This window comes from Acanthochromis polyacanthus, chromosome 19 (assembly GCF_021347895.1).
Source record: "Acanthochromis polyacanthus isolate Apoly-LR-REF ecotype Palm Island chromosome 19, KAUST_Apoly_ChrSc, whole genome shotgun sequence".
Lineage (NCBI taxonomy): Eukaryota > Metazoa > Chordata > Actinopteri > Pomacentridae > Acanthochromis > Acanthochromis polyacanthus.
In genome coordinates, this window is record NC_067131.1 from 18,880,301 (window position 1) to 18,896,613 (window position 16,313).

General features: G+C 41.7%; 1 protein-coding gene across 1 annotated transcript; it reads left to right on the forward strand.

Annotated features, from left to right (window-relative positions):
- Positions 1–641: 641 nt before the first annotated feature.
- Positions 642–16,013, forward strand: chadlb (chondroadherin-like b). Its single transcript, XM_051939590.1, has 11 exons — positions 642–814; positions 6,014–6,178; positions 6,279–6,473; positions 7,190–7,345; positions 7,442–7,587; positions 9,126–9,407; positions 9,698–9,917; positions 11,957–12,230; positions 12,645–13,057; positions 13,152–13,318; positions 15,609–16,013. Exons 1-11 carry the CDS (start codon positions 812–814, stop codon positions 15,916–15,918), a joined length of 2,331 nt encoding a protein of 776 aa, XP_051795550.1. The 5' UTR covers positions 642–811; the 3' UTR covers positions 15,919–16,013.
- The last annotated feature ends 300 nt before the right edge of the window (positions 16,014–16,313 follow it).

Consider the following 16,313-nt stretch of genomic DNA (forward strand, 5'->3'; position numbering starts at 1 on the left):
GCAGGGGTGGCCAATGAGATTTCAGGGGTGGCCCCGGCCACCCCAGGCCACCCCCTAAAATCGCCATTGTATTTGATATTGCAAAAAAGGACATTGTGATGTTGTAAAGAATAGTGTTGGAGATTAGCCCTTTAAATAATGTTCTCATATTTGTGAAATTTAAGTTGTGATGGAACCGTTTCCTTGCAGAGGAAAAAGACACGATAGCGTTATTAGAGAGTGCAACACCTTTTTTTTAATTAATATTTTTATTTCTTCTTTTATTTCATTAAGGTTTGGATATCCTTGAACACATATTTGAACAGAATATAGATTCTGATATTGTTGTAAAGAATAATGTTGGAGATGTGCACTCACGTTGGAATATATCCTCATTGTAAAGCAACCCTTACTTGCACTGAACTGGAAATATTTTAGAAAAGCACACTGAATTACAAGACAAGGCTAGAATTACATGATTTTTTTCGTAATATTTTGTGATCTAAAGTGGGCCGGTCTGAGGCATGAAAGTCCAGGGCTGAAAATGAGTCCCACTCCACCGGCCCTGCTTGACTTGATGGTTGAAGTATCTGTGTGGAATAAGAGATGTTTCGCTTTGGGTGAACTTCTCCTTTAACAGACTGAGAGGAGCAGTGTGCAGACTCCAGCGGTGGGAGGTGGAGGTGTGTGTGCGTCGGGAGGGAGCCGTCGTGGATGAAGGGGATAAACGGAGTTTGTTTTGGATGGGGGACAACCGGGGGAAGAGCAGCAGAGTCCGTGAGAGAGTCAACGGCCAGTACCGACCTGCAGCTGGACCGAACCACAGCGAATCATGGTGAGTCTGTGCGTTAAGTGGATTTCTGTATTAAAACAGAAGAAAGTCAGGATTTTAAACTACTGTATTTATTCAAGTGACTGTAATGGTAAACAGATGAACATTTTATTCTGATTAAATTAAAACTGATAGCTTAACATTAAATGTTTAGTTATCCAATCACGTGGATTTGATCAGTTTGCTCATTTTTGCGTCAAAATCAAACTTTTTTTAACATTCTGATGACTCGATATTTGCATGACTGGTATTTCGTGCTTGAACAAATATAAGACTCGTATTTGCCGAAACTACATCAGGTTTTGGTCATTCTTAAACTGAATCAACATCTTTACGCACAGGACAGCGCAGTACTGAATATAGGGCGGTGGGAATTATGCAAGGTAATTTCTGGTGAAAGAGTTCAGAGCCGATTGGAAACAGTCTTCTCACCGTCCCTGGGCAGAGGACACATATTTTCGGAGGAAACGCGTTTTGGCACAAAACTGGCAGAGAAAGACACTGTGCGTCTTTGTGCGCAGCGGCGCGACTGCTCCTCTGCGGTTTGGACTGTTGATCCCCAGGGGGACGCGGACAAACAGCCCGGTCTGAGGAAATTCCTCCGTCTCTAGTTTCTTGGCCACTTTCTGTACAGGGGGTCCTGTGACCAAAACAAGGTATGCTGCTATATATCAGTGCTTTTCATACTGTAGTCCGTTTAAGTTTTTCTGCTTCTTTACAGTCCTGAAAAGTAGTTCATTCAAACCAGATGGCAGAGTTTGTGAGATAAAAGTTTTTTTAAAAAACTCTATACATACCTGTTCTTCCTATTAACTTCAGGAATAAAACAAAAAGACGTCAAGTGGAACGAAAAAATGAATTAAATGCATCTAATTTTATTTTTCTGTCATGCAGCCATGCGTTTCTCTAAGGTCCATCTATGACAGGATTTGGTGCGGCAGTTTTGACAGAAGGGTTTAAGCATGGCACTATTGCACGTGTCAACATTTTGAGACTCCAAATTTCAGAGTGTGGGGTTGTGAAGCTTTTCATGTCCATTCCTGTGGATCAAGACTGTTGATCCGACATGGGAATGTGGTTTTAAGGCATTCCAGTGAAGACTAGGGCAGACCAATCTGACCAAATGGCACTAATCCCAAAAAGAACAGGATGATGGAGACTTTTCTTTTCAGATTAGGCTTTAGAAAGGAAAAACAAATCATTGTGATGCACACCTTTCTCTCATACAGTTAGAACTGAGTATTAACTGTACAGAAAGTAATATATCGTGCCGTTTACTGTACACAATGTAACTTCACCAAACATTATTCTGCAGGGCCTGTATGATTTTAGAGATTATGATTAATAATCTATTTTTCTTGCTGGTTTTGGTAAACCACAGGTTCAATCTTTGAAAGTAGATTGTAGTTTTTACATATATTGCCTGTTTTTATGTGAAATAATGAATGTCTTTGATTAAACTTAGCATAAAGTGGAAATACCAAAATAAAGTGCAACAAAACTGTAATTAAATTCTGTACTGACAAAACAGGAACTCCAACACAGAAAGCACCTGGTGTCTTGGAACATGTTGTACACCTACCTAACAGTGTTATACTGTTATGTACACTACTGGTCTAAAGTTTTAGAATGCCCCAATTTTCCAGTGTTTTATTGGAAATGATGCATGTTAATGTCTCATTGTACTCTAAAATGAAAGCATAGAACAAATAAACAAGTGAAATCTCAAAAAAAAAAAAAAAATTAGAAACCAAAATGTATTCTAAGCTTTTGACTCATCAAACTAGCCTCCTTTGGAAGATTTAACAGCTGAACACATGTGGCTTTCTTTTCACAATGGAAATCAAATATTACTCAGAAAGTTTTTCCCAGCTCTGTAGCAGAAGTTCCCATGAATGCGTGACACTTGTAGGTTGCTTTGCTTTCACTCTTCTGTCCAGTTCATCCCAAACCCGCTTCATGGGATTGAAATCTGGAGACAGTGCCGACACTCCATGTTTTCAAGCTTAGCATCTTATTCTTTTTTCCTGAAGTAGTTCTGGCATGTGTTTTAGGTCATTATCTTGCTGTAGGATGAACTCCTGACCAACTAGGACCATACCAGAGGGTACTGCATGGTGCTGCAGAATACTGTGGTAGCCACTTTGGTTCAGGGTACCTCACACTCTGTACAAGTCACCAACCATGGATCCACCAAAACAACCCCTGACCATCACATTTCCTCCTCCATGTTTGACAGTTGATGTCACTCACTGAGGAACCATCCTTTCTCCTACTTGACGGCATACAAAAATCCTGTGTGATGAACCAAAGATTTCAATTCATCAGTCCATAATACTTTCTTCCAGTCTTCAGGAGTCCATTGGTGATGTTTCATGGTCCAGGAAAGCCTCTTTTTCTTATTCTGACATCTTAGCAATGGCTTTCTTGCTGCAACTTGACCTGTCAAACCTACAGTGGGTACGGAAAGTATTCAGATCCCTTGAAATTTTTCACTCTCACTTTGTCATTGCAGCCATTTGCCAAAATCAAAAAAGTTCATTTTATTTCTCATTAATGCACACTCAGCACCCCATCTTGACAGAAAAAAAACAGAAATGTAGAAAGTTTTGCAAATGTATTAAAAAAGAAAAACTGAAATATCACATGGTCATAAGTATTCCGACCCTTTGCAGCTACATTCATATTTAACTCACATGCTGTCCATTTCTTCTGATCCTCCTCGAGATGGTTCTGCTTCTTTATTGGAGTCCAGCTGTGTTTAATTAAACTGATTGGACTTGATTAGGAAAGGCATACACCTGTCTATATAAGGCCTTACAGCTCACAGTGCATGTCAGAGCAAATGAGAATCATGAGGTCGAAGGAACTGCCCAAGGAGCTCAGAGACAGAATTGTGGCAAGGCACAGATCTGGCCGAGGTTACAAAAGAATTTCTACAGCGCTCAAGGTTCCTAAGAGCACAGTGGCCTCCATAATCCTCAAATGGAAGAAGTTTGGGACGACCACAACTCTTCCTAGACCTGGACATCCAGCCAAACTGAGCAATGGTGGGAGAAGAGCCTTGGTGAGAGAGGTAAAGAAGAACCCAAAGATCACTGTGGCTGAGCTCCAGAGATGCAGTCGGGAGATAGGAGAAAGTTCCACAAAGTCAACTATCACTGCAGCCCTCCACCAGTCGGGGCTTTATGGCAGAGTGGCCCGACGGAAGCCTCTCCTCAGTGAAAGACACATGAAAGCCTGCATAGAGTTTGCCAATAAACACATTAAGGACTCCCAGACTATGAGAAATAAGATTCTCTGGTGTGATGAGACCAAGATTGAACTTTTTGGTGTTAATTCTAAGCGGTATGTGTGGAGAAAACCAGGCACTGCTCATCACCTGCCCAATACAATCCCTACAGTGAAACCTGGTGGTGGGAGCATCATGCTGTGGGGGTGTTTTTCAGCTGCAGGGACAGGACGACTGGTTGCAATTGAAGGAAGGATGAATGCGGCCAACTACAGAGATATCCTGGAGGAAAACCTCTTCCAGAGTTCTCAGGACCTCAGACTGGGCCCAAGGTTCACCTTTCAACAGGACAATGACCCTAAGCACACAGCTAAAATAACAAAGGAGTGGCTTCAGAACAACTCTGTGACCGTTCTTGACTGGCCCAGCCAGAGCCCTGACCTAAACCCAATTGAGCATCTCTGGAGAGACCTCAAAATGGCTGTCCACCAACGTTCACCATCCAACCTGACAGAACTGGAGAGGATCCCCAAATCCAGGTGTGAAAAACGTGTTGCATCATTCCCAAGAAGACTCATGGCTGTACTAGCTGAAAAGGGTGCTTCTACTCAATACTGAGCACAGGGTCTGAATACTTCTGACCATGTGATATTTTAGTTTTTCTTTTTTAATAAATTTGCAAAAATTTCTACATTTCTGTTTTTTTCTGTCACGATGGGGTGGTGAGTGTACATTGAGAAATAAAATTAACTTTTTTGATTTTGGCAAATGGCTGCAATGACACAGAGAGTGAAAAATTTCAAGGGGTCTGAATACGTTCCATACCCACTGTACAACTCCAAATCTTCTCCTCACAGTTGAAACTGACACTTCTTTCTATCACCAAGCTGTTGACTCTCACAAACTTGTCTTCTGATTCTGTTGTAGCTTTGGATCTTCCAGACCTCTTCTTGTCAGGGGTTTCTCCAGTTTCTGAGTGCCTTTTGATGGTGAAGAAAACTGTACTCACTGATATCTTGACTTTATTCGCAATTTCTCTGTAGGAATGACCTACATTTTACCGTAAGTGTTATGATGGTCTGTCTCTTCTGTTGTTAATTATTTATGTTTACCTTTCCATTTTAATAGCAACACACTACAGAGGTGGTTGCAAGTAATCAAGAAAAGTTGGAACACCTGTAGGATTTGGTAGCACCAACTTTCAAGGCTTGATCAACCTTCATTGCTGCAGAACGGAACCTTTTTTTAAAAAAACAAAACCTGTGGCACTTCACCACTTACCTTTGTACTATTTCAAGCTATTCATTGGACTTGAACTACTTGAATTTCAATAAAAAACTGGAAAAAAAATTGGGGCATTCTAAAACTATTGATGAGTAGTGTAAATCAAATGAAAGCTGATGTATTCATAATTAATAAGATAAAATACAAAAACTAACCTTGAAGGAAATTAGATTAATGCTGAAACTCTTCATTTCTTAACAAAACACAAAGAGTGTCACAGATGTAAAGTGCTGCTCACATTCAGTCATTTCAATCATTTTCTAATCTTTGTTTAAAAACATATTTAAGGACAATCCTAGATAAAGATGCATTTTTAAAAAAACAATGAAAACAATACATGACTGTGTCAGAGTGAAACTAAATTTAACAATGCCATAAAGTGTGGGAATTAACAATGAGACAAATATAGGAGCAAGAATAAATAAAACATTAAGAGCAATTGCATTTATAATCAGTAAGAGCAGCAAAATAAAGCTTGAAACCCAGAAGAAATGAATGAATCAATACATGAGTAAGCAATGAATCTAATACTGTACCTCATATCTAAAAACAAATCTCAAAGCAGCTGCCAGTTGTTGGTGCTTGGCCCTGAAACGTTGTTTATTGTGTCACTGGCCAGAACTATTCAACATGAATTGCCCTCACATGTAGAAGTATGAATGAAATGCTGTTATTTTCCTCCTCAGATGTCCTCCCTGCTCCTTTCTAACACCCTCTGCATCCTGCTGCTCCTCTGCATCCCTGCAGTCAACACAGCAAAATGTCCACAGCAGTGTATCTGTGACCAGATCCAGCTCACCGTGACCTGCGTCAACAAGAACCTGACCCAAGTTCCTCCTACTGTTGATGAGGTTTCTTGCTCACACACACACAAACATTTCTATAGTGTCCTTTAATGACAATATTAAAGCACTATAACCTCATTTAAGATGTAATCTCCTTTCTCTATAGATCACAGTGAAATTGGATCTTCGAGGTAACGACATCCAGGAGCTTCCTACTGGGGCTTTCAAACACACTCCTTACCTCACCCACCTGTCGCTGCAGCGCTGTAACATCCGCAGGGTGAAGGAGGGGGCTTTCCGTGGCCTCGGTCGCCTGGTCTTCCTCAACCTGGCCAACAACAACATTGACATCCTCTACCAGGTGATCACAAAGTGGCTTTTCTAATTCCCACAACCACCATACACCAAACAGGCATAACATTATGACCAGCTGCCCAATATTATGTTGGTCCCCTTTATGCTGTTAAAAATCTTCTGATCCAGTCGGGCATGGACACAGGACCTCTGGGGATGTCCTGTGGCATAGGGATGGTGGCAGTGAATTCTGTGGGTTCTGTGGGCTGCAGAGTGGGAGCTATCTAGATCAGGCTTACCCTGGAACATCCCACAGATGCTCGATAAGATTTGGATCTGGGGACTGTGGAACCCAGGTGAACAGCTTAGCTCTGTTGAGTTCCCTGGACCACTCCTGAACAGATTTTGCGGTGTGTTGGGGTGCATTGTCCTGCTGAGGGTGGCAACTGGCATCAAGGATTGCTGTTGTTAAGGGGAGGTGGGGGTCAGAGGGTTGCTTGACCTGCAATGTTTAGGTGGGGAGTACATGTCCAACATCCACATGAATGTCAGGACTCAAGGTTTCACAGCAGAATGTTGCATTATACCAAGATGATCGGTGTTTTCCACTTCACCTGTCAGTGGTCATAATATTGTGGCTGATGGGTGTATATCCCAATATTACATGTTTGTTTTTTAAACTAGATATCTGCAGTCACCTCCTTCATTATTAAAACAAACTCTACCCACCATCCATGTACGCGTTTTCAGTGCTTCATCCTCCTTTGTGTTTTGTGAGTCCAGGAGTCGTTCGATGGTCTGTCCTCGCTGAAGCAGCTCATGATCGACCGTAACCGTGTGGAGGAGATCCAGCCCGGAGCTGTCTCTCAGCTGGGCTTCCTCAACCTGCTCTCCATCACACACAACCAGCTGGTCTACATCCCCAACATGGCCTTCCAGGTGCACAAACACAACAACCTGCGCACAGCTTAGAGAAAATGTCTCCTGTTGTGGGAACATGGATTAAACAGTCAGCCGCTCTACTCTTCCTTTCAGGGCTTGCAGAACATCAAGTGGCTTCGTCTCAGTCACAACTCTCTGAACTTTTTGGACATCGAGGCCTTTGCTGGTCTCTTTACGCTCACCCGACTCAGTCTGGACCACAACGAGCTGCAGTTCTTCCCCACTGAGACCATGACCAGGTTAGACCACACACAACTGTCACAGTTAATAATACAGTTTATTTGTGTGGCAAAACCAGTGTTACACAGTGCTTTAAAACAACACAAAAAAAACCCACACGTGCACATAAAAGAAGAAAAAAATTGTAAAACATAGGTGATAAATGAACATAAAATATAACACCTAGGATAAAATAGAAAATCAATGGGTGAATTTAAGCCTAAAATAGATCAATGGAGAACTTAAGTGCAACACCAAGGAAATCCCTCAGACAGCGCAGTACTGCTCATTCCCTCATATAGCATTGTCAGAGATGCAGCATTTTGTTATTAGTTGCTGAGGACCAGAAATCACGGCAACATGGAATGTGGTCATTTAAAATAGATGAACCCACAAACAAAATTACCTTGCACTGAGCACATGCGTGTGTTCTGCATGCATATGTTATGTACAGATACTGAATTGCGTGACCTAAATATGTAGCAGGTGGTGGGAATTGATGGGACTCAGAAGCACCCCAACAATTTGATTAATTGTTCTTTGTATCATTTCCAATGGGTAAGTCCTGATAAGTCCACAACGGTGGATTTGTAGCAGGATCACAATCATGTGATCGTCAGCAGGCAGCTGATGTAGCGTTCACTTGTTGTCATAGTTACAGTGACATTGCACCGCTATCTCGCATTGATACAGAAATCTTTCACAAATCCATGGATCCAGACTATAAGCCGCATCACTGCCAAAATCTAATCATTTGGTCCTTGTGTCATTTCTGACCTTCCCTGAAAATTTCATCCAAATCCTTGTCTGTTTTTGAATAATGTTGCACACAGACAGATTCACAGAAGGACAAACGTACACAAATCGATACATAACTCCTCTGTGTTCTTTGTCGTAGTAAAAAATAATTCATAATAAAGCCTTCTGATACAAATAAGTCTCAAAAAGTGATTAAACAACTTCTGAACCCCAAAACCCACCAGCAGGGTTAAAAGGCATGTTATCTTTAAAAAAAAAAAATCACCACAATTACACCATTTATCAAGGCCAGAAACTTTAAAAACAGAAAAATGTGTTGACTTTTCAAATCTTGGGTTGTGCTTTTTAGTCAGAAAAAATTACCAAATATCAAAACTGTGATTTTTCATGAATTACTTTATGTGTCTCTTTTGAAACTGTCAATAAAAACACGATTTTTTTTCACAATTTCAGCCGTCGGAAATGATGTAATGATTGAACAGCCTTGGCGAAGTACTGCCCTCTCCGAGTGCTTTTCTTGTTTAGTACCTGTCAGTTCTAAAATAAAGAGGGCTATTCTTGCCATAACTTTGAAAATTTACAGTTCCTCTTCTGACATCGTTTATGATCTGCCTCCTTTCGTTACCAATAATGAAATGACTTTGCTATAGTAGGTTCTGTTAGTTAAACTCACCCTTCTATTCCTGGCGTCTAAGATATAAATTATATACAAACAACAGATCTAACCTCTATTACAGTAACATGTGACTAATAAGCTGCATATTTCCTTTTGTTCTTTCCCCATTTTCTCTGCATCCAGACTGCCAGAAGTGACTCGTCTTGATCTGGGCTACAACCCTATGACGTACCTGGGAGAGGATGCGGTGTCCATGGCCAAGCTGACCCACCTCTTCATGGACCACATGTCCCTGCAGGACCTGGCCAACACGGCTGTATCTAAATCCCCCAACCTCGTCCACCTGGACATCAGCCACAACCAGCTGCGTGTCATCCAGCCTTTTTCTGAAAGTTCACCCAAGCTGGCACGCCTCAACCTTGCAGGAAACCCCATCTACTGCAACTGCTACCTGCGCCCGCTCAAGTACAGCACCCCTGTTTGGATTATACTGTATACTAGACCATGACCGTTTGTGGGCATTTGGGGCAGGAGGCGATAACATTTTATGGGCAGTAAAAATTTCCAGTTATCTATATTGATATATTGGTCAATGGGAGTTTTGTAAGCAATGTATTCACAGCTATTGTGCTGGACATACTATGTGAAAACACCATTTCATTACTACCCAAAGCATCTTTTCCTGTATTGTTCTCACTCAGAGACATCCTATATTGACCGCTTGATCTTGTTTGTTCTTTCTCACCACACTCCAGAGAGTGGGCGATCCGTAACAAAGTGAAGCTGATGGGGACGTGTGGAGGACCGGCTCATCTTTCAGGAGAGAATCTGGAGGCCGTCTACCCTCCAGAGCTGCGTTGCCAGAGCCAGGAGGCCATGCTGAAGGCGGAGTTCGAGGAAGCAACCAGGAACGCACCACCACCGACTGAGAAGCCCGAGAACAAGGTCAAGTGTCCCGCCAACTGTGTGTGTGAGGTAAGTGGGGGGACTGTTTTGTCGAACTTTTTTTGAGTGTCGGAACTCAGTTGTTGTCTAGCTATACTGTATTTGTTTTACTTGTAGGTGCATATCTTTCTTGCCCTTGCCAGTTACATTAGGTCATAGTTCAACATTTTAGCTTTTGCTTATTTCCTGAGATTAGAAGATCAGTTCCACCCATTACACTAAACACTACTCAAATGGAAAACTTTGAAAGGAACAAAAGACTGTGGTTGGATCGTTTACAACAACACATACACATACTTCTTGAATTCTCATTTTTTGCATATTACACCCACTCAAATGTTCAAGACCATCTAACTAATTTAAATATCAGACAAAGATAACCAAAGTAAACACAAAATGCAGTTTTTAAATGATGATTTAATGTTTTAAGGGGAAAAAAGCTATCCGAACCTACCTAGCCCTTTGTGAAAAAATAATTGCCTCCCTTGTTAAACCATGAATTAACTGTGGCTAATCACATGTTTTGGAAAGCAAGTTCAATTTCACTGACCACACCCAAGCGTGATTACCTCCAGACCTGTTCAATCAAGAAATCACATAAATAGAACCTATTTGACAAAATGAAGTCGGCCAAAAGATCTCAAAAAGCTGCAACAAAATGCTGCGATCCAAAGAAATTCAAGAACAGATGAGAAATAAAGTAACTGACATCTGTAAGTCTGGAAAGGGTTGCAAAGCCATTTCTAAAGCTTTAAGACTCCAGCAAACCACAGTGAGAGCCATTATCCACAAATGCAGAAAACATGGAACAGTAGTGAACCTTCTCAGGAGTGGTCAGCCGACCAAAATTAGCCCTAGAGCACAGAGACGACTCATCCTGGAGGTCACAATGGAACCCAGGACATCTAAGGAAGTGCAGACCTCCCTTGACTCAGTTTACGTCAGTATTCATCACTCAGCAATAAGGAAGAGACTGGGAAAAAATGGAATCCATGACAGAGTTTTAAGATGAAAACTGCTGTTGACCAAAAGGAACATAAAGGCTCATCTTACTTTAGCAAACATCTGAATAATCCCCAAGACTTTTGGGAGAATATTCTATGGACTGACGAGACGAAAATTTAACTTTTTGGAATTTGTGTGTCTTGTTACATCTTGCGTAAATGTAACACAGCATTTCAGAAAAATAATATCCCACCAACAGTCAAACATGGTGGTGCTTTGCTGCTTCAGGACCTGGACGACTTGTGATTGATGGAGCCATGAATTCTGCTCTCTATCAGAAAATCCTGAAAGAGAAGGTTTGACCATCAGTTTGTGACCTCGTGCTAAAGCGCACTTGGATTCTGCAGCAGGACAATGATCCAAAACATGCAAGTAAGTGGACTTCTAAATGGCTTAAAAATAAACTAAATGAAGGTTTTGTAGCAGCCTAGTCAAAGTCCAGACTTGAATCCGATTGAAATGATATGGCATGACCTTAAAAAGGCTGTTCATGCTTGAAAACCCTCCAGTGTTGCTGAATTAAAACAATTCTGCAAAGAAAAGTGGGTCAAAATATCTCCACAGAGATGTGAAAGACTCATTGCCAGTTATAGAAAACGCTTGAGTTCCATTGTTGCTGCAGAGGGTGACCCAAACAGTTACTGGGTTAGGGGCAATTCCTTTTCACACAGGGCCAGGTAGCTCTGAATTTTTTTTTCCTTGCCAATATAATCCTTTAAAAACTGCATTTTGAGTTTACTTGGGCTACCTTTGTCTGATATTTACATTTCTTTGATTTTAGACATTAAAGTGGAGAAAATATGCAAAAAAATATGAATTTGAGAAGGGCAAATATTTTTAACGGTACTGTACACTGACATTAGGAGTCATGGGTAGATATTGCATCCAAAAGAAAAGTTGGGAACCACTGGTATATATGCCACTTAAAAAGCAAAATTCAAGAAAAAAAAAAGGTGTCACAGTGAGACATTGAATGTGTATTAATAGAAGAGAGAGGAAGGACTGTTGTTTTTGCGTTTTAGTGCCCTTTTCCGCTACATCTTCTATGTCGTCTTGATCCACAGGGGGAGACACACCACTCTTCATGTGAGAACCGGGGCCACACTAAAGTTCCTCGGGGTTTCTCTCCCAACACGCGTCTCCTGGACCTTCGTGGAAACAACTTCCACTACATCCCCAGCAACAGCTTCCCTGGTGTGGCCCAGGTGGTGTCTCTGCACCTGCAGCACTGCAAGATCGTGGAGGTGGAGGGAGGAGCCTTCAGTGGGATGAAGGGTCTCATATACCTTTACCTGTCCGAGAATGACCTTACATCCCTCAGCCCTGACGCCTTTAAAGGTCTGTTACAGGCAAAATTATTTTAGTAGAAAAGATGGTTTTTATTTATTCATCACACATGTGTTTAACCCTCGTGTTGTCCTGCAGGTCAAAATTGACCTGTTTTAAAGTTTGAAAATGTGGAAATAAATATATATTTTCATGGTGAACCTTCTGATATCCACATTTTCAACATTTTTGGGAAATCTTTGAACATTATTTTGAGTAATGTTAAAAATGTTTCTTAAGAACATTCACCGAAAAATCAACCAAAATCCAGCCAAATTTGTTTTGCAAGTTTTCAGAAATTTGGGGAATATTTTTTGCTGAATTTTTGGATTTTTTCAGACAAGGAACGACATTTTTTTGGTGCCCATAAATGACGACAAAAAGGGGGTTAAACAAGATCCAAATTCAGTGTCTGTCAATCCTCAGGTCTACCTCAGCTCACTTACCTCCACCTGGAGAAGAACCGCTTCACCAGCTTCCCTAAAGGAGCCTTCAAACTGGTGCCCAGTCTGCTGGCACTTCACTTGGAGAACAACACCATCACCAAGCTGGAGCCAGGTATCATGAGTGGAGCTGAAAGCCTCAGAGCCCTCTACCTCACCGGCAATGCCATCGAGAATGTGTCGCCCAGAGCTCTGGACCAGGCCAGCGATCTCGATACCCTCCACCTGGGTGGAAACAAGCTGAAGGAGATTCCTACTGAAGCCCTGAGGAAGGCTGGGAACCTCAGAGACCTCAGACTATCTGGAAATGTAATCCGCTGGGTGGGGCCGAATGCTTTTCTGCCCTTGGAGAGGTCACTGAAGGAGCTCTATCTGGATAACATGGGACTGGAGAAAGTGAGTGGCCAATGTAAACTAAACACACATTTTTGTCAGTAGCCTGGATCTTGCTTTGCAAACACATTTGCTGATACAATCTCTTTTCCTCCAGATGTCACAGAACTCCCTGGCTGGACTGGGTCCAGGGCTGAGGAGTCTGTTTCTGGAGGGCAACCAGCTGGAGGAGGTGCCAGACCTCCATCCACTCACTTCTCTGGAGGTCATCAACCTAGCTGACAACCCTCTGATGTGTGACTGCCCTCTGCTGCCACTACGCATGTAAGACAATGGCAGCACCATGAGCGCAGTCAGGCATGACTCAGCAGAGTCTGAAATCTGAAACAGCTTTTTATTGTGTCTGTATAGGAACAAAACCTTTTTTTTTTCTTTTTTGTACATTTACAGTAATACATCTTTCTCTGTGATTGTCAGTTCTAAGTTGCATGTGTTACATCCATTAGCTTAACCCTAATGTTGTCCTGCAGGTCAAAACTTACCCATTTTAAAGTTTGAAAATGTGGGGGAAAAAAAAAACATATTTTCACAGTGAAACTTCTGATGTCCACATTTTCAACATTTTTGGGAAATCTTTGAACATTTTTTGGTGGAAAAAAAGAAATGTTAAAAATGTTTCTTTAAGAACATTCACATAAAAATAAAAATTAACCAAAATATTAGAAGTTTTATTTATACACTCAACAAAACTATAAACGCAACACTTTTGTTTTTGCTCCCATTTTTTATGAGATGAACTCAAAGATCTAAAACTTTTTCCACATATACAATATCACCATTTCTCTCAAATATTGTTCACAAATCTGTCTAAATCTGTGATAGTGAGCACTTCTCCTTTGCTGAGATAATCCATCCCACCTCACAGGTGTGCCATATCAAGATGCTGATTAGACACCATGATTAGTGCACAGGTGTGCCTTAGACTGCCCACAATAATAGGCCACTCTGAAATGTGCAGTTTTTTTTATTGGGGGGGTCCACTCCTCTTCAATGGCTGTGCGAAGTTGCTGGATATTGGCGGGAACTGGTACACCCTGTCATATACACCGATCCAGAGCATCCCAAACATGCTCAATGGGTGACATGGCCGCTGAGTATGCTGACCATCCAAGAACTGGGACGTTTTCAGCTTCCAAGAACTGTGTACAGATCCTTGCAACATGGGGCCGTGCATTATCCTGCTGCAACAGGAGGTGATGTTCTTGGATGTATGGCACAACAATGGGCCTCAGGATCTCGTCACGGTATCTCTGTGCATTCAAAATGCCATCAATAAAATACACCTGTGTTCTTGGTCCATAACAGACGCCTGCCCATACCATAACCCCACCGCCACCTTGGGCCACTCCATCCACAACATTGACATCAGAAAACCGCTCACCCACACGACGCCACACACGCTGTCTGCCATTTGCCCTGAACAGTGTAAACCGGGATTCATCCGTGAGGAGAACACCTCTCCAACGTGCCAGACGCCATCGAATGTGAGCATTTGCCCACTCAAGTCGGTTACGACCACGAACTGGAGTCAGGTGGAGACCCCGATGAGGACGACGAGCATGCAGATGAGCTTCCCTGAGGCGGTTTCTGACAGTTTGTGCAGAAATTCTTTGGTTATGCAAACCCTTTGTTTCAGCAGATGTCCAAGTGGCTGGTCTCAGACCATCTTGGAGGTGAACATGCTGGATGTGGAGGTCCTGGGCTGGTGTGGTTACACGTGGTCTGCGGTTGTGAGGCTGGTTGGATGTACTGCCAAATTCTCTGAAACGCCTTTGGAAACGGCTTATGGTAGAGAAATGAACATTCAATACACGAACAGCAGCTCTGGTTGACATTCCTGCTGTCAGCATGCCAATTACACGCTCCCTCAAATCTTGCCACATCTGTGGCATTGTGGTGTATGACAAAACTGCACCTTTCAGAGTGGCCTTTAATTGTGGGCAGTCTAAGGCACACCTGTGCACTAATCATGGTGTCTAATCAGCATCTTGATATGGCACACCTGTGAGGTGGGATGGATTATCTCAGCAAAGGAGAAGTGCTGACTATCACAGATTTAGACAGATTTGTGAACAATATTTGAGAGAAATGGTGATATTGTGTTTGTGGAAAAAGTTTTAGATCTTTGAGTTCATCTCATAAAAAATGGGAGCAAAAACAAAAGTGTTGCGTTTATATTTTTAAGTGTATATATGTAATCACTTTAGATATTTTTAGGATTTTTTGGGAAGATTATTACTAATTTTTAAAAAATATTTACAAGAATTTTCTTGCCAAATTTAGATTTTTTAAAACTTAAATTATTGGAATTTTCTTCTTGAACGTTTTGCAATTTTTCAGAAATTTTGAGTAATTTTTTGGCAGAATTTTTGGATTTTTTCAGACAAGGAAACAATAGTTTTTTGGTGCTCATAAATGAAGACAACAGGAGGGTTAATATGAATATAGAGGCTTAAATACAGTGGAAAACCCATAGCATTTGTTACTAATATTATCAATATACTTTGTTTCTAGGCATTTTAATAATATATCTCCATCTATTCCCTTCATCCAGGTGGATTGAGAAGGTTAACCTGATGGTGCGAGCCACCTGTGCCAATCCTCCTGAACTGAGAGGTCGAAGAGTCAAGGATGTCCACGTTTTCAAAGCCTGCCCCGGGGGAGAGAGTCTGCCCACTGCCCCGACCGTCACCCCCAAGCCAGCCAAAGCCCCCAAAGCGACCAAACCCAAACCGATGCACCTCAATGGCCTTCGGCAGGTCAAAATGCTCAAAGCCAAATCCAAGCCTCGCAAGAGTCCAAATGCAAAACAGGGAGCAGCAAAGAAATCCTCCAAAACCACAAAAAGACGCAGCATGGCTTAAATCTGCTGCATCTCACTTCTGTACTGTTTTTCCAGAAATTCCAGTAAACTGGCAACAAAGATTTTCAGGTTAAACATCGGCCTGAACTCTCTGACTTTAAAAACTGTAATTTAACAGCTATGAAACGTGTAGCTGCTGAGGCTGTTCTGTGTTTTACACATCTTGCCAGTTTTCATTCACACCATTTATCAGCCAGTTATTTGCAGTATTTACTTCTGCTGTCTAATTAATACAGAACTTTTTTCTAGTTACATTCACAGCTATGGAATGTTGGTTAAACTCACTGCAGTTGAAGCTTTAGCATCTTAAAAGAGGTAAATGAAGTCGGCGTAATAAGGACAAATCCAGCACTGCTATTATTCAATCGGGTGAATGAAATAATAGAATCTTTGGCT

Coding starts and splice junctions, on each gene's coding strand:
- chadlb (XM_051939590.1), top strand. Junction 6,179..6,278: donor TTCCTCCTACTGTTGATGAG/GTTTCTTGCTCA, acceptor CTTTCTCTATAG/ATCACAGTGAAATTGGATCT. Junction 13,058..13,151: donor ATAACATGGGACTGGAGAAA/GTGAGTGGCCAA, acceptor CTTTTCCTCCAG/ATGTCACAGAACTCCCTGGC.